At 38.0% G+C, this 21,978-nt stretch overlaps 1 protein-coding gene across 1 annotated transcript in view; it reads right to left on the bottom strand.

Annotated features, from left to right (window-relative positions):
* The window catches only part of COL24A1 (collagen type XXIV alpha 1 chain), a 148,215-nt gene that overhangs the window by 103,094 nt on the left and 23,143 nt on the right, over nucleotides 1–21,978 (bottom strand). The window contains exons 5-11 of the mRNA XM_054833635.1: nucleotides 19,130–19,183; nucleotides 15,497–15,550; nucleotides 13,316–13,369; nucleotides 6,318–6,362; nucleotides 4,036–4,089; nucleotides 2,787–2,831; nucleotides 633–686 (exon numbers count right to left, since the gene is read on the bottom strand). Coding sequence (XP_054689610.1) covers nucleotides 633–686; nucleotides 2,787–2,831; nucleotides 4,036–4,089; nucleotides 6,318–6,362; nucleotides 13,316–13,369; nucleotides 15,497–15,550; nucleotides 19,130–19,183 — 360 coding nt within the window. The remainder of the gene's footprint in view (nucleotides 1–632; nucleotides 687–2,786; nucleotides 2,832–4,035; nucleotides 4,090–6,317; nucleotides 6,363–13,315; nucleotides 13,370–15,496; nucleotides 15,551–19,129; nucleotides 19,184–21,978) is intronic.

Genomic DNA, 21,978 nt, shown 5'->3' with positions numbered 1-21,978 from the left:
ATTCAAGTAACTAAACCTGCATTTGATTGGAAAAGACAGTGTGAGAAGAAGCACCATTAAAAAAAAAAATTGAGCAAAGAATCATGGAAGACAATGTCCTATAACAGGGGGCAGGGGGGAGAAACAAACTTTGCTTGTCTTTACTGTAGCCACACCAGAACAACTATGAAGGGCCATATCCTGCTTCCATCAAAGCACATGGCCAGACATCCTTTGTGCTCAAGAGAAGCAAGAAAAAGCTCAAGCACAGAGTGAGAGGTTAAGACTTCCATGATTGGCTTTGTTGCAAACATCATTTGACAACTGGAAAATATTAATTATTGACTGAACAAAATTGGTTCAATGAAAAATACTCATTATGGACCTTGGCGGTAAGAAAAATATCACTAATCCTAGCAGCTCTTGATTACATTCAAATAATAATTTACAGCTGCTCCTCATTTAACTAGAGCATCAATGCATTCCATTGATTAGACTAATTAGATATGACCTATTTAATTTCCTCCACATCAGTTTTGCTTTTAGACAAAGACTCAAATGAATGGTTATACCTTGTACATTTTTCCCCATTCTAACATATACTGCATTACTACCCAAACATCAATATTTCATTAATGTTCCATTAAACCTACCCTTTCTCCTTCAGGTCCTGGTTGTCCTGCCACACCTGGAGGTCCAATGAAACCCTAAAAACATAAGAACAATTCTTGATTACAAGGCTGCTTCCCACCAATGCTGCTTGTCCCTCAGTATTGGCCATCTGTGGGTTCAAGATCCAGGGACTGAATTTAGGCTCATTTAAAATTACTAGTGAAGCTCAATCAATTTAAATGTGACTAGGATTTACTCTCCAACCAACAGCAAGAGCAATTTCCTATTATAAGGGTACAGAATCAATTAATAAAGAAGTACTAAGGAAGTGTTCCAGTAAGAAAGAGTTGCATCAGAGACCTTATTTATTAGAATAAATGAAACATGAAAAAGCTACTGAAGTTGACCTTATGTATGAAATACATCAGAAAAGATGTTCTCATCTCTAATAACACTGTGTGATCACTGCTATATACAAGAGTCCTAGAAAGTTTACCTTGTCATAAGCAGAATGTTTTTTCTTAAATTTCAGCCACAATGCATCTCTCCCACCTTCCCCTCAGAAAGTCAGAAATATATCCTCTGATATAATCATTTGTATGAACACAGAAACATGCTGTTGACTCAGCAGAAATGACAAAAATTGTAGTATAGATGGATTCTGCTCTACTAGATTCAAACTGAGGTTGGAACAAAAATATTACTAAAAAAGAATCCCTTGCTTTCATCTCTCTCTCTCCAGTCCTCCAATTGTAATGATTTGGTTTTTTGGGTTGCCTTTGTGGGGTTTTTTTGTTTTTTAAATCATGAAAGACTGCCCATGTTGTCATCCAGCCCTAATGAGAGTAAGGAAAACAAAGGCACTTCCTTAGTTTCTTAAACCAGCTGAGAAACAGAGTGTAGTTTAATTGCAACAATGTTCTAAACTTACAGCTCTAAAGATACGTTGAGTCATGTTGCTATACACCTCCATGGCACAGTAGTATGTCTAAACAGGGCTGCATCATCATTTTTATTGGAAGTTACTTGTAGAATTCATATACAGGACTTAACCTTAACACCTGACAGGTATTTTTGTCTAAAATTACTCATATGTTGGCCATTTTTAGCTTTGTGTAAACAGAAAAGTAGTAACTTTTCAGGAAATGACTGGGATCACTCAATGTCTTGTTGGTTGAGAGCAGAATGAGACAAAATGCACTGAGAACCTGAGCAAAAATAAACCAAAGAATTGTAAAAGATACAGTCCCTGAGGGTGCAATATTTGTTGGCACTTGATCCTGACAAACTAATTTTTTTCCATCACTGTAATGAAAACTAACATCAAAAAACCCCACCCCCAAAAAACAGACATATGTTTAAGCTGCTGCCACAGGTAAAGACTTTTAGTAACATCATTAAAAAAACAGGACAATAGAAAATCTAGCAATGCAATAAAATTATTTTAATAGATACTTGTGAACACAGCACACTGCTCAGCAACCTGTACAGCATGAGCTGAGGGCCTGAAAACACCTAGCAAAAGGCTCCTTCAAATCCTAGGTGTAACCAGCAACACACAAGTTTCTGGAAACCCATGCCTACTGCCTGATGGTGAGAGTCAGTCTGAAAAAATACTTATACAAGCACATGTAGGCATGCACATGCACCCATTAAAAAACCCAAAATACAAAACAAAAAAACCAATCAAAAGCAAACCTTGAATCAGCAGAGTATTAAGAGCCTTCAGTCCCTGGCATATACATGACTACAACTGAATGGTTCTAAAATCTCAAGATCACTTTTATGTGACAAGACTGTTTCCCTTTATCAACTTCTGTAGCTGTTACAGACTGCAAATGCCAGATACGTCTGCCTTCTTGACAGCTTCTATTATGGAAATAATGCTTCAGGCAGGAAACGTCCACTCCTCTTCACTCCCAGCTCTCACACCCCCACATTCGGTATTGCTTTCCTTCTCTTGCCTGCATGCATTCCCAGTGAGAGGAAGGGCAACAATGTAAGACTGCTCTATTCTGCTCACCATGGGGAAAAAAAGAATTAAATCCTTAAATGTATTTTGAAAGAAATACTATGTTTTTTCTTTTGCAGGTTCTGTAAAGAGAGAGTGGTTCAAGCAAGCATACAATGAAACTCCTCATCACTTTTCTTATGTATAGGTAAAAATAAACACGCATGCCAAAACGCTTACTTACTCTTACACCTTTAGGACCTGGGTTACCTTCTGGTCCAGCTAAGCCCTATTACAAAGAGACAAGGGTTGTACTTAATTTTAAACAACCAGATATGCTCTATTTAAAAGGACTGTAACAGTATTTGTTAACCATAAATTGGCAATATATTCTTAAACTGATTAGGATTGAAGAGAGTGACATCAAGCAGTCCCCTGGGACCATGTTCAGAAAGGTCTCCCATTAATTCATGGCTGAAACTTAGACAATGACTGAAGCTTCCTTTACATTAAAATTATTTCTTCTGGGACAAAATTTCTTTCCAGACCCAGTAACGTGGCATTACAGTGACATAATTTCACAGGATTTTTCAGAAGCTTTTATATTTGGATACATTTCCAATTATTTTCAAGCCAATGGCAGAATATAATATGCAGGCCAAATGCTCTAAACACTTTCTGTGATTCAACACAAACATGTTATCATCCATTACTATGTAAAATATTGTAATGGAACTTTAAAATATATAGCCATTACAAACCTAATCCAACAAAATGCTGAAGTATTGGTCAAATTCACCCTTTAAACAGGCACATCATCACAAAGTCAATTGTTGCTTTTCATTCATATACCTTTATACAGGGAAAATAATGAACGTTTCTACTTTGTGTCTTATTTGTATTACTGGACTGAGGTATCTGTTCGCTTATATGTAAATTAAAAATTAAAATAAATATTTATATAAATGCTTTTGTTTATAGAAAGCTGCTTTCTGGCCTTATTGGTTCTCCTCAAATATCGGGGGGGGGGGGGGGGTGGGTGGGAATCTTTTAATATTGTGTTTCCCTAAAGGGCTGAAGAAATAGTTTCAGCAGTGAAGTAAATACATTGGTGAAAATCAGGAGGAACTATACTACAACAGGCGGTTTCCTATTGCTTCTGGACTTGAAACATAAAGAAGATAAAACACATAGAACCACAAGAGGTTTATGAAGGAGCGTAGTGTTTAGACATTCAGAACTTTGGTAATGTCATTTATGTATTCCAGAAAGACACAGCATTACTGCATCTAACCCATCCAAGTTTGAAAGCCACAAGACTCAACATTACCTAAAGGGCACTACCTGTGAGGGGGCTTTGTTTCAAGGATAAATGATAGCATATAAACAAATACATTTATACTATTACTATTTCCAAAAGAGTTAGGTGTGGTACTTTTGAAAAGAACAAGAAAAACCCCAAAACGGCAAAGACATTAATATAGTTACTGCACCTGCCTGCCAGGGTAACCGACTGCCCCAGCGTTGCCAGCCATTCCTGGAACTCCCTAAGCAGAAAAAGGGGTGGGGGAAGACAGAAAAAAAGGAAAGAAACAATAAACCAGATTCAATGTCATGTTTTGAGTTTGATCATTTCTCTTTTAACGCTTAGTCATATGACACAGCTTAAGCTTATAGAAAAATTGCTTTTTAAGCAAGCTACACTGCAACGCCCTAAACTTTACTCATCATACATAAGTAACTCCATCAATTGCAGTCACATATCCTTTAAAAAGCATTACAAGAAGAGTAGTCTAAGATTTTGTGAAACATAACAGTGCACCCCTTATTTCCATAATAAAAACCCCATAGATGCTATTTCTAAAAAAGTAATTGAGGAGGACTATAGGAGACAGGTCCTTATAATGAGGTAACTGCACTGGTCTTAGCTGTATTTGAACAAATGCATTAAAAGTTTAATTGAAGGAGAATCCTTGTGTCCTTACAAATTTCTTTGTTGCTTCCAGAATCAGGTCAATATAGCACTGCATTAGTCATAAACGTATAGAACTTCTCTCCATCTTCTTCCTCCAAATCAAATCCAAAAGCCATTTTTGTTGTTTTACTACTTAACATCTGTATATCTGACTGTTTATTTTCAGAAAAGTGTGCTTTCTGAAATGCCATGGCCCTATCACCAAGACATAGGAGCTCCACCTACCTCTGTTCAATTAATTTTATTTTAAACAAGCCAAGTCCATAAACTGGACACTCTCCCAGCCTGACCCTTCTGCCCACTGTCGTCTGTCAGTGTTACTATGGCAATGGATCAGGACTTCCTCTCTGAGCTGTTCACAGCTGATTTATGGTGAAACAGCAGTCTTAGGAAGCAGAACTTCAGTGCAGATGCAAAATGCAGTTGCAGTATTTTTTCTTTAAGTGAGCTGCCATTGAGATGATTCTGTCACCTGCTTTCAACTGGTAGTGATTCATCTTCTGACAGATGTTCTGTCATGGAACTGGGATCCATAATCTATTTCGGCTCAGCTGTACCTCAAAATACGTGTATATGAAAAAACTAAAAAAGCAATAGAATCATTGCATTTACAACTTCTCTTTTAAAACTCTTCATTTGTTACCAGCTGTTCAAGGAGTTCCACAATTCACAAATTTGGAGGAATGTCTGTCCTTGCTATGCAAGCTTCTAAAAACTACAAACACAGGTAGGTGCTACAGATGACAATAACTGGTCTAACTCATCACCTTCACTGGCCAGGCCTGAAAATACCAGCAGTAAGAACTACGTGCAAAATAAAACTCTTTCATCCAAAGTGCTCTCTTAAAAGTTATGTCAGAGTATTTTCTCAGTGATAATAATGAAGGAAAATATTTACAGCAGCAGTATGAGAACACTGAGATACCAGTTGCACTTCGCCAGCTTTCGCATTCTTGAATGCGAATTGCCCTTGAAGATCTTATATGCTTGATTGCATGAATGAGCAGAAATACTTTTCAATACAAGCTTTACTTTCTCCCCTCCATAGTAACTGATTACTTTTCACCTGCAACTCATTCAAAGATTGAGACACTTCTCCTGACGTTAAGAATGACTTTTTTTTTCTTCCACTGGCTATCTCTATCTCACTGCTAAGTTACAGTCATCACAAAAAATGCCTGTGGGCCTACAATAAGAGTCACCACTCATTCAGCTAAGATTTGTGTATAAAACCCATGGATGACGTTCATGAGTTTTCATCTCCCTTCGAGTGTCTGTCATCTGTTATCATCACCCTTCCCCTTTCAACGTCATCCAAATGAAGGCTCGTGCTTCCATCTACTCTGTCATTAGGAGCCTTGTTAATGCTAGTAAGACACATCAGCAATTGGATGTCTTTGAAATTTACATTCAGATTGCTTCTTGAACTGACATGGAAGTGAGAAAAAGCACTAAACCATTTCCTTTTCTACATGTTTGGAGATTTAAAATGCATTAAATCGGTAGAGGTTTTGAGAGAATCTGAACTGTGCCTCTAACAAGAATTTTACACCAACCTCTGCCAAGCCAGTGTGGTAGTTGAAGAGAAAGAAGCTGGTCTTTTCCATTTCATTTAGACCATTTTTTACCACGCTGATCTCTAAAAAATCTGAATTATTGGTCAAGAACAATCCATTATTTCCTTAAGCAGTCAGAAATTTACACTGACTGCTTACATTGAACACTTATGTTGGGTTATGCACTCTTCTATCCTCAATTGTTCATCTGTAGAATACAGCATACTGCACTTTCATCACTCACCTGCTCACCCCGTGGCCCTCGCAGTCCCAGATAACCCTTAAGACCCTGCAGGCAGAGAAACAGATATTTGAAAAATATAGTTAAATACACAAAATGGACCTTTTTGGCCTACTCCAATCTCCCTTTATCAAGAAAAAAGTTATCCAAACTTGTTTGCCTGCAGCATTAGTGTGGTTTACATTTAGCAGCTCATACGAAAGCTGAGTTAGAGAAAGGGAGTAAGAAATCTTCATGGACTTTTAGACAATTTCAAGATATCAGCATGCTTAAGGACAGTTCCAGACCTGTACTCTCTTAAACAAATGAGTACACGGGATGCTGTCCCACGTAGTGGAGAAATTACTACAGAAATACTTACATTGCTGAAACTGCAGAATTGGATTCGGTACAGTGCATTTCCCCGTTCCAAATCCTTATCACTATGCCCTTTCTGAACAAGGCAGTTCAGAGGAAGGGTATAGGTAAAGGGTCGACTCACACTATTTTAGGACACTTTCAAGACAGACAGACTTTCCAGAACATGATACCTCTTTTTAAAATTAACATAGAACAAATTTCAGCCCTTACATTATGGGATTTACATCAGTAGGGAGAAGAGCCTGTTCCTCATCACAGAGATCTTCCCTGTGGTGTTAGAATCATGAAGCTGTCAAACTTTACTCCTTGCACATTGACCATTTCATGCATATTTTAGTGCTTAAAGAAAAAAATAGAGCTGGAACCTGCCATCTGCACCAGTGTATTTGAAAGGGCAACTTTCTTCTTGGATGTCTTTACACTGTACTAAACATACCCAAACAAGCTGGTCTAACAAGGGAGGCTCTAATAGTTGCATGATTGATGCAGAAGCCAAGTGTCTGGTCTCCACATCCCTTGCAAGAGGTACCGTGAATACGCAAGTTCCAAAAGCTGCAGCTTGAAACAAAAAAGACCAAAGCAATCCTTCTTCTGGATAGAAATCTATCACAAAATTGGCCTCAAAGACATTGACTGAGTAGCAGGAGTGTTTTGGCTGATGTCAAACATCTGGCTGCCTTGTGGCATGATGATACTTATTAGTCAGTAGAGATTTGAGACCCACTGTAATAAGAAGGAATTCTGCAACTGATTTCAGCAGATCTGCTGTCCCAAAGTTTTGGATAAGCTTCTGCGTGACCACAAGAGTATTTCTGCATGAAATTAATTTTATTATCATATACAAAATTAAATGATGAAATGATTTTTGCTTTGTGATAATTTTAGATAATAGAAGAGAACGACATCTGTCAGGCTGCAAAATTTGCAATTTTGCTATTATAGGCTTGCTTGAGGAATCTCGATCCAAAAGAGATGTACTCATTAAGAAACCCAAAGGCTTCATTTTCTCAAAACCCAACAGAGCAGGTGTGTCCTTTCATTTTGCTAATCACACAGAGGGCATTGCCAGTTTGCAAAATTATGATGTATTCTGGCTTCAATCCTCTCCTGTAGCTTAAGTCTAAATTATTTATGTATGTTATGCTGTATCTAAGAAAGCAGGTCTGCATTGCTTTTGGGGGGAAAAAAAGAAAAAAACACCACAGACAGTGAGGAGCTGATCTTGGATAAGCCAGTTAACATGAAATATCCCGATTTACTATATTAATGCATGTCTAAACCCAAATTTTTTATTGAATTGCGAAAGCAGAACTAAAGATGCCAGCGCAAGCAAGGCACTCATCTTTAGCTTTCAAAATTTGTCTCAGAAAGCCATACAGCTTTTTTACAGTCCCAGCCCACTCTGTATTTCAGGAGTTTTATCCATTTCAGAATTTTATCCTCTCTCTATGCTTAAATGATCAACTAAAGTAGGTATTGCTAGAAGAGACCTCTCAGCAGTTTATAATTTCCGTACAAGGAGAAAAGGAAAGGAAATGCTGCTATACACAGAAACACTCAAAGAGAAGTTTATCACAATTTAGTTTCAAAGTGGGTCACTTTAGCTGATTAACACCTGCATGGACAGTCTCAAAAGAAGGCACACAAGGAACTGCGAGATGAAGAAGGATGACTAATTTCTGGTGCGCATGTTTCTACACAACAGCATCTTACTTCTGCCAGAGGAAAACTGCTGTGAACTCAGAGTAGTATTCCCATATTCTTATTCAGAGTCAACATGGTCGTAATTCATTCTAACTCACTTAATGCTGGTAGGGAATGAAGCTAAACCATGCTAAAATGAATATAATTCCAAAGAGAGAGTTTTCACATAGGGGCTTCCTTTCCTGTGACTTAGCTAATCCTCTTAAAATTCTTAGGTTTTTTTATTAGTTTGGGTTTATATTCTTGAGCGTATCCATATAAATAAGACCCAGTTTGCTCTGAGCTAAGATGAAAGTAAACAAGAATACAAGTTCATATGCGCTGGTTTGCAAAATGAAATACTTCCCAATTTCTAATGAAGATTAATGCTCCAATTTAAAAGCTCGCTGTGGAAGAGAAAGGTTTGAAGATTCCAATTACATCAATACAGACTTCAAGCACATTACAAAAACATAGCAAGTTGCAAGAATACTTTGGTCTGTGTGATTGAAAAATATTTACCGCCAACAAATACAACTCAGAAAAGACTTAATAGCAAGTTTAAGTGTCTGACTTCTACCATATGCCTAGCACAGTGGGACCCAGACTGAGTGAAGTCTGTATATAGAAAAATGTAGATGTTAAATCATGACAGCAAGGACTGTTCAAGTCTTTTCATCTTACTGGTGCCCTTTGTGTTTTACTAGAATTTCTATGCATTTGTTATTAAAATACATCTGGCACAACACTGGGAACTTTGCTAGAAAGCCGAGAAGTTTCTGTAACCTCTAAAAATCAGTAGCTGAAGTGTTATAACTAATACTACAACCATCAGCTAGAGAGATATTAGTCTCTGAAAAGTGTCAGAAGAAAATTTTTCTGGGCATGGGGTAAGTCTAGCACATAAACAGATTTCCATGCACTGACGCATGAGCTTTTTCAATGCTTACTTATCGGCTCCACATTGTGACCACATGGCATCCAGTTCTGAAAAACTTCATTGGCAAATGGTTTGGTTGGGTTTTTTCCTTCACAGCCCCATTCTATCTTGTTTGCTGATGTTTATTATCACAACTAAGATTTCAGCCTGGCATCTCGTAGCCCAAATATCCTAAGGAATGGAAATATCACTTAGAAAAAAACTTAGAAAAAGATGGACTTTTTCTCCATCTAATTCAGTACACAAGTTTCTCTCACAGAGTTAAAGTTTCCTCCTGCTCAAGGAAAATTGCACTCTCTAGATGAAGCCATGGGAGACACTTGGTAGCATAATGTTGACATCACCACAAGTACTGCTTTGAAATTTATTTATCTGCCTTACCTTTTACAGGATACAAAAGTAAAGACAAAAGGAAATACAGAGCCCTTCTTAGGTTGCGATCAAGTTTTTTCCTTTAACATGTCTTACCATATTATACTTTAGTATGTGATTTTTATCGGGATTTTATAGATCCAGATTCCTGTGATTTACTGTTACACACATATTAGGGAATAAAGCTAGCTCAAAAATTGTAGCCAATTTTTTTAAAAATCTTTTCCAACGTCATTGTAAAGTATCTGCAACCACACAGCCACTGCAGTCATTCCAGTGTATTGGCATGAACCCAGGCAAGTTAATGCCCAGGAGTACTGTCCTTTGGCTGACAGTCTACCCCCAGTACTCTGGGGCTAGCAGAGCCAAGTACCCACCTGTCTGTACAGTGAAGTAGGTCCCTTTCAGGGAAAGGAGGGGACTTCTGCTCTGTGAGGTCTCCGGACTGATATAAAGAAAGTTTTGAGTGCTGATTTAAAGATGGCCCTGACAAGACAGCTCCAAATCGTGCAACTGCTCTGGAAAAAGTACTCAAACTAACCCTCATGTCCTGCCACTGCTTCTCTGCTTCAAAAGATGCCTGAAGGAAACAGCCCTCTAAACACTTCATAAACATGCAATTTTCTGTTCTTACGCTAGAACAAATTTGGAGCCCTATCCGGAGCAAAACTTGACTTTTTAGAGCATGTGCTGCAGGCATGAGAAATATGTCATATTTTATACGCAACCACAAGGACGCATACTCCAACACATGGCGCATAATGAAAAATAAAGTCAAAGTAATCTGTTCCCAGAATCCTGATTATTAACATACGTTTGTTTTACTGTCTCACTAAAAAAAACCAACACCCTGTAGATTCTCAGCTTTATAAAAGAAACACATCATTTTATAGTTCTAATCCAAAACAGTAGTTTACTAGCACTGTTCCATTGCATTGAAGGCTTCAAAATCTCTTTACTTTTTTTTTTTTTTTTGGGGGGGGGTGTGTGTGTAAAATTAATCTTTCCAAGAAACTCTTCTAACATGATCTCAGATATTCAGAAAAATAGAAATAAAAGCACTTGGAATATGGCTTCTCAAAGTAATTCTTGTAAAAAAAAATGAAAATAATATGCACACTTGTCTCAAACTTCCACAACACATGTTTTTGTACAAGCACCAAATAACGTTGCACAGGAAGTTCAGAATCAGGCAAATTCTGATTAGAAAACTTGTTAAACGCAGTTTCCTCCACAGCTGCCCTGGAGTGGGGTGATCATGCCCAGTGGAGGGCAGCAGGCATTGCAGTGCAACCTCCAGCTCTCCAAAGCCATCACTCCAGTTAATGGGAAATGGATAATGAATTCCATAAATAAAAACCTCACATTTCTAGGTCTTTCAGGAAAACACTGACAAAAGTCAGTATGACAAAAAGTAATTGCCATGAAACATACATAGATTTGTATTACACTATTAAAAATATCTGGAAGAACATTAGAGTTTTTATTCACTATCAAGTATCTCACTGTTTAGAAACTACCCAGTTAACACAAGCCAACTTTCAAAATCAAATAGAATTTGGGACATCATTCATTCATATGTAGGATTTTTTCATCTTCCTTTTTGCCTAGATGAGAAATAATATTGGAAATATGTTATTTAGTCAATACTATATCATTACCCCAGTAGTACTGGAGTACTGTTCGGGGGGAAAAAAAAAAAGGAAGTACTTGATTTTTCTGCAGGTTTTTCTTGTAGCTAGTTTACTTCACAGCTACTTGTGCTCACATTCCTTTAAAAGTAATTTCCAAGATCACAATGAGCTAACAGCACATTTACCTGTTTGCATATATTGAAAAGCAATAACTAAAGATCAATTACTTAAAACACAATAAATTGTGGGCTTGTCATTAAAAAATTAAGCGTGAAATATTTTTAACTGTTTACAGGTGTAGTGCTGTTCAAAAGCTGGTATTCTTACAATCTGGGTCAGGCAGAAGTTATCTTAAACATGGTTCTAGTTAGTGTCTGTTGCATACAACATGGAAACACAGAACAAAATTTCCAGCGACCAAGTGAGCACGATTCTTTCCAGAGTGTCTAACCCTCAGATTAGGAGTAAATTCTTGTGGCAGAAAGAGAGCATGATGGCCACAAGATTTTAATTGCCTTGCCCCCAAATGTCGATCTCATAATCCAGAACAAGTGACAGCTGCTTCCCATCTAAAAAGCTTTAAAATAAAAACTACTTTGTTTTCTGAGCAAAACTATAAACCTGATGACATAAGAAAGCAGAATACTTGGGGAATCTCAAGGTGGCCCAAGATCATCAAAAGCTATCACACAAGATCACACAAAAGCTACCAGTGTCCAGGCTCGTAGGTTAAGTCTCAAAGACGGGATGCAAATTCGTGTCACAGCTCTACATTTTCTCAGTTCATAGAACTGTGGGCCACATGTTTGGCAAATTAAATTTCCACACTCCTCCTGGTGCTAATTCAGTGATAGCTTCCTTTTCTGGTCACATTTTTATTAGGTTTTGGCCAATTCTAGAAATGAAGGACTAAACTTTAAAAAAATTGTCTTGATCTTAAAGTTTATGACAATGTTGAATGAAGCCATCTTAAAACATAACATTGAATATAAATTTCGTTGCAATGCAATGTTTCTTTAATTTCAATAGCAGGTAAGCGTTTAATTCATATTCCTTCTCTATACATCAAAAATTAAGGCCAAAAATACCAGGGCCTACCTTTGTAACAATTCATTCCATCCTTTTGATGGACACTTTACAGCTGCCTTTAGTGTTACATACTACTACAAAATTCTGCTGTGATATCTGTTCTCCATGTTTTTGTATTACACTTGCAACACCAAACTAGCTTCTTCAAAGACAGCGTTTAATAGTAATTTTCCCCCAGCTTTCTTGCTGATTTTTGCCACCTCACCAGTTTGTCACCATATAACTAACCAGAGCAGCCTACTGGACTTGTGTCAGGTGACCTCTCCTTCCACATAAACTACATTCACTCCTTCAGTCTTCTGGGCTCATCTTCTTAAAGTTGTCATGTCTCTGTTTTGACATTCTTCATGTCCCCTTCCCAAAACCACCAGTCTGCCTTATGCTTTCCTGCCATAATTTGGATATATTTCTTAAACGCAGTGTGTTGCACCTGACATTTCTCATATTAAAAATATCATGTTACATAGCAGACAAAATTGGAACTTATTCCACCTGAGTTCTATTTCAGCAATTCTGGCACGCATTTGGAAAAAAGCAAATAATTCAGTGCAGAAATACTGAGCACATGATCCCATGGAGGTTTTTCTATACTACAAAATACACAATATAGAAAAAGAAATTAAAGAAATTAAAAACTATTACTGAAAATTGAATACAAAAATGGCTGTATCTTGCAGGCAAGCCCCTAGTACCTATTCTGTTTGAGCAGAGGCACACCGTGCCTTTAAGGACACCATCCTAAGCAGCTGTGATTTACGTTCTTTTGCCATGATCTCACTTGATTTAGTTGCAAAGGAATGTTTTGCACTGTTGTGCCTGGAGCCTGACACAGTAGACAGTCGCCTCTTGACCACCAGACATCCACCTGATAGCCATAGATTTGAGCCAGGAAGGGTTACATGAAAATGGCAACAGAATCTTACCTTCTGGCCTTTGATCCCAGGTGGCCCTGGAAAGCCTATGGGGCCTGGATCACCCTGTACAATAAAAACATCCAGAATCACTATATTTCACTGGAACTTGATGCAGGGCTATAAACACATGGAACTTCATATCTTCTCTGCAATCATGGACATCCGGTATGAAGTAACTAATGTTGTTTTATCAGGTATAGATTATTTTTATTTTTTTTTTAGAGGAAGAAAATTGAAAAGGCAACAGTTCCTCAATTGCAACCACCTGGTGCAATATGCATGCTCCTGTGTCATACAACATGGCCAAATCATGGCTGGAACAGACTTCGTTCACAACCTCACAACACTTACTTTTAGCCAACATAAATGGGAGTGAAGAAGCTATACATTTTTTGAGGTGACCCTTCCCTCGGAAGCAAGTGGTTTCACCTCAAGTTAATATATATATTTAACTATTACTGTTTATTGTTTGTGTTACTGTTATGCCAACAATCCCCAACCAGGAATCAGAATACTATTATGGTATGTGCTGCATAAAACATGGTGTAAATCTAATCTGTGTAAAAGACAAGATGAAAGATGCGTGTAGATGAAGGTGTTACAGTGGCATATGGCTATTCTCATTCAAGTTCTTCAAACCTTGCAACTACATGATGGCATACATGAATGAGAATTAGATCATCTCAAATACTAGGGAGCTAGAAAAAGATGCATTTTCTTAATGTTGTTACAGTGGAGGACAAGGGAAGTTTGTTCCAGTCCTTTTTTCCTTGCTCAGGACTGACAGTGGAGAGATGCCCTCTTTCAGGATTTGGGCACAAATTCAAATGCAATGAGTCAAGGATTGGATCCTGGAAGTCAGTTAGCATCAAAGTAAATTCAAGTCAATTACTTAGGGTGAGCAAATTTGACTTGGGTGAAAAATTGAGAACTGTGAAAATGCCTATCAATCCCATATTTTTTGGATTATAGATGCATTCTACGTGTATTTAGGTGTAGGTCGTACATATATATGGGCGGGCTTTAGAATGTTCTGTGGCAGCTTGGGCTCATGACAAAGAATATACCTTGAGTTTCAGGTGGACATGTATAGCTCACAACACTATGACTAGATTGCCAAAAGCAAAAGCTGGTTAGCTTAAAATAATGTTGCTATTTGTACAAAAGCTGCACTTCAATTTCTTATCAGTGCATCAACAGACAGATTTCTGAATTTTACTCAGCAACCCTTTAGCATTGAAAATATATATTTGTGAATTTTAGGGTTTGACAAAATATGCATTAGAAAAATAATGTTATTTTATGTACATATGAGCAGCAAGTAAACAGTAGTTATCTGCTAATGCTTGCTTCATTAAGGAGAGCAGTCCTGGACCCCTACAGTGTTTTCCACTTAGTACAAATGTTCCACAATTGAACTACTAGCAAATGCTCTTAATAAAACTTAGCATAAATACAAGATATTCTGAAAGATATGGTGTAGGCTAACACATTAGAATGCAAGCATGCAATTACATTTTTAGCGTTATCACATTGATTTCAAAGTTTCATACATAGTCAGTAGATTTGCATTATAAAAATGAAATATCACAAGCTTTCAAGCCCACAATTTCTATGAAGAACCATTTTAAATATTTATACTCAAATATTTTGGGCAGAGAGAGCAAATACTAGTTTGGCTAATGCAGCTTAGGAGGAATTAGGAGAAAAAGCTTCTGAAGTGAAAGGACAAATCCTAGCATTGGGAATCTCTTAAAAAATGTTGCTAAATACAATATGACACACAATGATGTGTGCACTTATCACCGCATTTTGTCTTATACAACTTTCTGTACTAATGCAAGGGACTAAAGAAAACTGAAATCTGTACTTTGTTATATCATCGTGAACAGAACTCAATTTTATTGTTCTTCAAGTATTTCCCTTTTAGATTCTTTAAATTTTATTTTTATAAATGAAATAAAATATACAATTTAAGTTTCAGCTTTGCTTATAATTTTTTATTTGTCTTTGGTTAATTACATCACTTCTGTCTGCACTGGTCAGTCTCACATGATTAAGTGTCAAAATACACCAGCAGCAAAGTAAATACAAAACATCGTGCTGTTATAACTTCTCTGACTATCAAACAAGACTTCAACAAAAGAATGGGATGCACAAAACATTTTTCTATAATTAAGAAAATATTACCTTTTCGCCATGTTTTGCCCGTCCTGGAGAGAATCCTGGGTCTCCTTTAGGGCCCTGTTGCAAGGAAATTAAGGTCATTAATATCTCCAGGGAAGAGACTTTTTAATAACGTCTGTGGAAACAAATATTTTCACTGTTATAGCAAGACAAGGAGGAATGCTCATGTAAAACGTACTTGTTATTACAGATTTGCTTTCTCAATTTTTTCAGTCAAGAACTACAACAAAATATAACAATGTGAGTTCACATCAAAATGAGATTTATGTTTTCCAAATTTCAATATGGCACAATGATATTTGATAAGAATATTTTATTGCTAAATCAGAGCAGGATTACAGCAAATACCCCAGCTGAAATGCCCTCCCCATGTCTCCACCTCTTCAGGGCACCACCTATTCCCTGAATCCTGTGCCAGGTTATCAGACTGCATCACTGCATTGATTATAACCTTATCCAGGCTTCATCACTGCATCAGTTACAACCTTGTCCAGGGTTCCTCAAGCTGCCCCACACAGCGCAGACATTGCGGCTAGGAAGGACAGAGCTATAAACACACAGCAAAGGCCCCTGTTGAATTACGAGTTACTTCCTATCAGATGATACAGTTCATCATTCTTGGCCAGGAATTGAGGTCTGCACTCAAGACTAGGCCGCAGAGATGGGAAGGATACTGCCACACTGATCTCCCCTATTTCTAATCCCTGCTGCCAGAGTGAACCACCACATGAAGCGCCAGGCACTGCAGGTTGACACACCATGGAGGCCTGGGGTCTGCCGCAGTCAGGGAGCCAGGGCTGGTCAGGACCAGCAGAGCCTGGTAGCCAGCCCTGCAGAGCCATCAGCCACAGACAGCTCTGCCACCACAAACCCGCACTCCTCAGTCAAAATGGCACCTCCACAGACAGCCCTGGGTGAACTGTGGACTGCTTCATGCTGACTGAGCAGTCACCTGGGGAGTTCCCAGAGCCATAGGCTGAAACCACAGTCATGGACCAATAACTGAAAATACAGTAAGTGAAGAGGAAATGGGGAACCCCTTGGTCTAATTCATACTAAAAGTTACATCAAAAGGCACTGTAACATTTCATTGACCTGTTTATATGAATGGCACAGGCTACAACAGTTCTCTTGATTTCAAAGCTGTAGAGTAATGCTGGGTGTTACTCGCAAGCATCAAGATCTACTCTTCTCACTCAAAAATACATTTTATGGAACACGCTACAATTAAAGTTATCCCACAGCAGCACTAGATTAAAGATGGTATGTCCCCTTCATTGAAAGGGCACTAAAGCTGGGAAAAACAGCTGGTTAGACATTGCTAGCACGATCCCACTCAGGGGCAATGCTGGCTGCTCAGAGGGACATACAAGAGACTTCCTGAGGGTCAGCCATTTCACACCTCTAAGTGTCCTGGCTCTTCCTCGAAATGCCATGGGGCCTGACCCTCCTCCTGCGTTTGGTGCTGCAGTTCAGAGGTTAGCCTTCCCTCCACAGTTAAATTTGGATGTCTGAGGCCACTTGAGAAACTAACCCTGGTGAATACTAAAGAAATATTTGCCTGGAAATACGGCAAAAAATCTCATGTTAAATTGATGTGTCAGGTCACAGAAAACACTGTTCTTCAGCATGGCAGGAGTTATCCAAGTATTTTCCAGCTGATTTACCTTTTGGAGGGTAAATAGTTATATTCCTTGAACAACTCCCATCTGTCTTCTGCTTCCATTTCCAACGCAGGCATGTTAAATTAAGAGTTGTAATAAAATTGTGATAAGCTCTGGTTAGTTAAAACACAGGCCTTCTGATAACTTGCCCACTGCCTTTCCTTTGCCTTACAAGCATAATTAATTCCTCATTGTTTTTAATCTAAAAAACAAACAGCCTAGTTATGCATGGCCTTCAGTTGTGGATTAACAACACGTCACCACAGGTCAAGATGTGAGGCTAAAATAAAGCTCTTCATTATTTAATCTATGTAACATTACAGTGTAGTTAGAACAGTGCCAGAATCCACAAACTAGATTTTCTTAACTAATCCATTTTTCAGAGGCAGGAACACAGCCAAACCTCGTGAATACTTCTGAATGATTTTGAAAAACACCCATCAACTGCTTATCAGAAATTAAACACTGAGGACACCAGCTGTGGGTTGGAACAGCTAGCACACCCTCAGGGCCAGGTACTATACTGTAAGGGCACTAGCTAGTGTTGTTCCATGCTTCAAAAGCAAGTGCAATAAACAATGCTTCAGCACAGGAGGGAAAACACACATGCATCTCAAAGGCAGAATAAAATGCTGCATTAATTTACTGTCAGAAAATTGTTCTAACTTGTCTGCAATGTTTTAAGATCAAACAGAAGCGTGTTTTGTTTCAGTTTACATAGTCAGTGTGGGTTGACCTGATCTTCATGGTCAAAACTCGGCTACTTTTTATTTAAAAAGAAAAGTGTTTCAGAAGTGTTTCAATACTTGTATTGAAAGAATAATTTATAGTCTAACAGAAATGAAAGAGATTGCTAAGCACCTAGTAATGTACACATATTTTTTTATATAAAATATATATCAGTACATACCAACACATACAATTCCTTCTATTCTTAAAATCATGGAGACTACTACAGAACTGATCAGAATTATGATCCAGAGAGGGGAAAAAATACATTATAAAACAGATCCTAGGAGTAACTGGTTACAATGATTTTCCTAGTGATGTATTTATTACACAGCCAGCATAAATATTGTAAAAATTAATTATGAATCTCTATAGTTCATACAGAACTAGATAACAACAAAAGCACACACACAAAATAGAGTCACTTGGTTTTACAGTGTTTTACACAGAGCTTTATTAAATTTCTTTTTATGTCCTCAAGCAGTTTTTAACACCTGTCATGACAGGTCAGATTCCTGCCATTAGGAATCGTACTAAAGCAAATCATGGTTGCTGCTGGTTTTTTCCTAACGTATCTATCAAATTGTTCAAACTAAATATGAGTTGAAGGCATTCTACAACTGCACAAATCTGTCAAATCTATTTAAGGGCCTATGTTACACAAAGTTGAAGGATTTTATTTGAGCTTCCAGTCTAGTATTTTTGCTTCGGTTTCAAATACAACATCCATAAATCTTCATAAAATTATTCTAGCATATTAATCAAGTAATAATGTCTGAAATAGTAGAATATTTAAATATCAAAGATTGGGCACTGATAAACAAGAAGAATTTATAGAGAAAAAGTCTATTTTTTATTCCTTTTTGTTAAAAAAAAAAAACCAACAAGGCAAAAGGTTACAGCAATTAAATGTTTATTCTCACTTACATTCCAGTCTATCAAAGAGGCTGAGCTGATTTACAGGAACTCTTTTGGGAAGTACAGACTACTTGCATGGCTAACAGTTTCCAGGACATCATTCTGCACACACAAGGTTTGTTTTTTTTCCTCTGAATAAACTGCTATTTTGTTTTGAAGTTCAATTTGATGGATTACATTTAATTAAAATATGTTTATAGTAATAGTCTCCATCTGTAAACCAAAGAAGGCCAATTGCTTCTATTATAGGAAACAGTTCCGGGGCTTCTAAAAAGTCATTAAGAAATTCATGTACTTACATGGCAACATGGATAAATTAACTCACCTTTGGACCTGGCAATCCTGGCAAACCTGGATTACCATGTGGTCCTGGAATACCCTATAAAAAAACCACAAAAATATTTTAAAAAGAGTGGGATTATTCAGTACTCCACTGAACACGTGTGAACTGTTCAGAGAATCATTTTACTGCATCATTATTGCTTTTAAAAGCAATCCCTGGTTGGTATTTTCGAAGGATTCTCAAGAAATAAAACATGCACATCTTCCTAAAAAAATTAAAATTGAAGTTGAATACTTCCCTTTCTTTAAAAAAAAAAAATCTCAGTTTCTATTGTCTTTGAGTAATTCTTAACAGGTATTTGGCACACAGTTACAGCAATGCTGCTCTCCAGCTACAAAACTTGGAGGCATGGGATAAAAATTAGAAAAATCACATTCTGAGGTACCCAGCTATACACTGCAAAGAGAAGGAAGTGCATCAGTTCTCACTGACTTAAAAGATGACTCAAAGCAACGTACTCCACCTTCTCTAAACAAATCACAGATAAAAACCATTCAACAACTCAATTCGCCCACAGCCAGCATGGAAAATGGGCTTCTTACTAAAGGATTTGGATTTAAACCATTCCAGGAACAGAACAGGCTATCAGAACTATCTACGTCTTCCAGGATAAGTTTCTGTTCCTGCCATACACTCAGCAATCCTCACTCCTTGACAAACTGCGCATTAGGGAAAATATTTGTTGCAATAGCTGTCAGCAGCTATTCATCTTCCAAACACTGAAGGACTAAACTGGTGAAAACCTATCCCTGGTAAGTTGGCAACAAAGCTTTTGTTGAATTCAGTAAGACCAAAATTCCACCCAAACCATTAATCCAAATACCAAAAATAAGAATCCTTTTCAGCTTTCTCATATATTCAGTGGTCATACAATAGATAAACTCAGTATTTATCTTTCCCTCACATGAGACTGAGTTTACCGGTGATACCTTGCAGTAACACTGAAAGCTGTACCTGTTAAGTGCTCCCTCTCACTAATGAGAACATTGACATAACTCCACAGAAACACTAATCAAGTGCTGTTTGAGAGAGTACTTTGTATACTGGTAACTTTGGAGGCACCCTCAGGGATTTAGGAGAAGGAAAACAAATAGAAAGCGCCAATGTAGCTGCAGTGCTGAAGTAGCTCTTAGCTTTTGCTGCTTGCAGTATGATCATCTTGGGGCACAGTACTGCAACACAGAGGTACAAAAGTATCCTTGTGAAATAAACTGGGGGAGTTTAATCTCATCACTAATTCTGAAATTACTGAAATTTCATTCCTGAGACACTCAGAACAAGCCAAGACACTTAGAAAGCCTTAACTGTCAGATGGACTTCTCTGCCACATAGAATTAGAGATCAACATCAGTTTTTAATGTAAATCTCTAACCATTAATCAGGCATTGATACCATGCCCAAGGTGTCCAACCCATGTGAATCTCTGTCAGGATCAGGTTTGGACGCACAGCCAAGAGACCCTGAAGAAGGCCTGCACAACACAGCTCTGCACTCTGCTGCTTCCCTTCGACACCTCAAGTCACATTTCAGGATCGCAAATGGAAAACAGAAGTTGTAGCGCAGATGGGTATATGTGATGAACTTTGCATCAACAGGACTTTATTTGCCTTTTGGCTCAAAAAACTCCTCTATCGTACAACGTATCTTCACTAGCTGTACTTGCTCAAATTTATCAGTATTGTGCAAACTAAAGAGCACTGACATTTAAAAAAATCATTTCTTAGGTCAAATAGTTTTATAGGATTTCTTGGTCCATGTAAATATGTATTTTAAACTCAGAACTACTGGTAAATATTCACCTTGGACACTTCCATGCTTTTTCAGGCACCCTAATGTAAGCTGTCTCCTCAAACTGGAAAACATGCGCTACTCATTAATTCATCTGGAAAACTCACAGTAAAGCACTGTGCTCTTAAGTACTCTACATGTGTAAAAAAAACCTGCAGGGGGAAAAAAAACACCAAACAAAAAAGCCCCCCCCCCAAAAAAACCCCCCAAAAACCCCACACTGAGCAAGATGCTGATATTTCAGCAACCGGCATGGCTTTCAACATAAGCAGCCTCCTCTAAACTAAAGACAACTTCCCACTTGTGAGTATCTACTTGGGTATGTGGAACCCTGCCTGCAATGCAGAAGCGTCCTCAACAAAGGCACTTTGCAACATAAAAAGAAGAGTTGTAGAAACTGTCAGCTCTTATGTAGAAAGGTAATTTGAAAAAAGAACCCAAGAAGTCAGGAATATATGGATTCAAAGGAATGCTTTTCATTTAATGCTTTTAAATGTGTCCTGTCCACTCCCTTATCTCCAGCTGCTCTAAAGCACCAGTTTTCAGCCCTCTTGACCAGCGTGCTTTCCTACCCAGTCAGAGCAAGATTTGAAAACCAGCAAAGCACAGGATGTTCAACACACTATTGAGCAGCAGCTTGTTTAAACGTTCCTCAAAGGCTGAGTCAAAGCTCCTCCCACATATCTGCTGAGCCTTCATATAAACTGCTCCCTTATCTCCCACTTGTGATTTGCCAAGGTGAGCACAGTCCAGCCGTAACCACTTATATCCCCAAACACCATGGCCCAAAGTCTTCTATGCAAAAAATACTAACCTGTTTCCTACAGTTGCTCTTCTCCTAAAACTCCTCAAATCAGCTATGACCCCAGGGACTCCTCAAGCTTTTTTTTGTGTGTACACAATTGTGCAAGCACAGATTTACCATAGAGGATTTACCCTCCTTTGCCCAGCCAACTAGTTGCTACAGTGGCACAGCCTTCCGCCATGCTCTTGGCAGCTGGGCACAGGTTTCTGCTCACTGCAGCAAAGCCTGTGCTCTGTCC

Source organism: Grus americana, chromosome 8, assembly GCF_028858705.1.
Source record: "Grus americana isolate bGruAme1 chromosome 8, bGruAme1.mat, whole genome shotgun sequence".
Taxonomy (NCBI): Eukaryota; Metazoa; Chordata; class Aves; order Gruiformes; family Gruidae; genus Grus; species Grus americana.
Note: the sequence above shows the minus strand (reverse complement) of the source record. Positions and strands in the feature narration are given on the sequence as shown.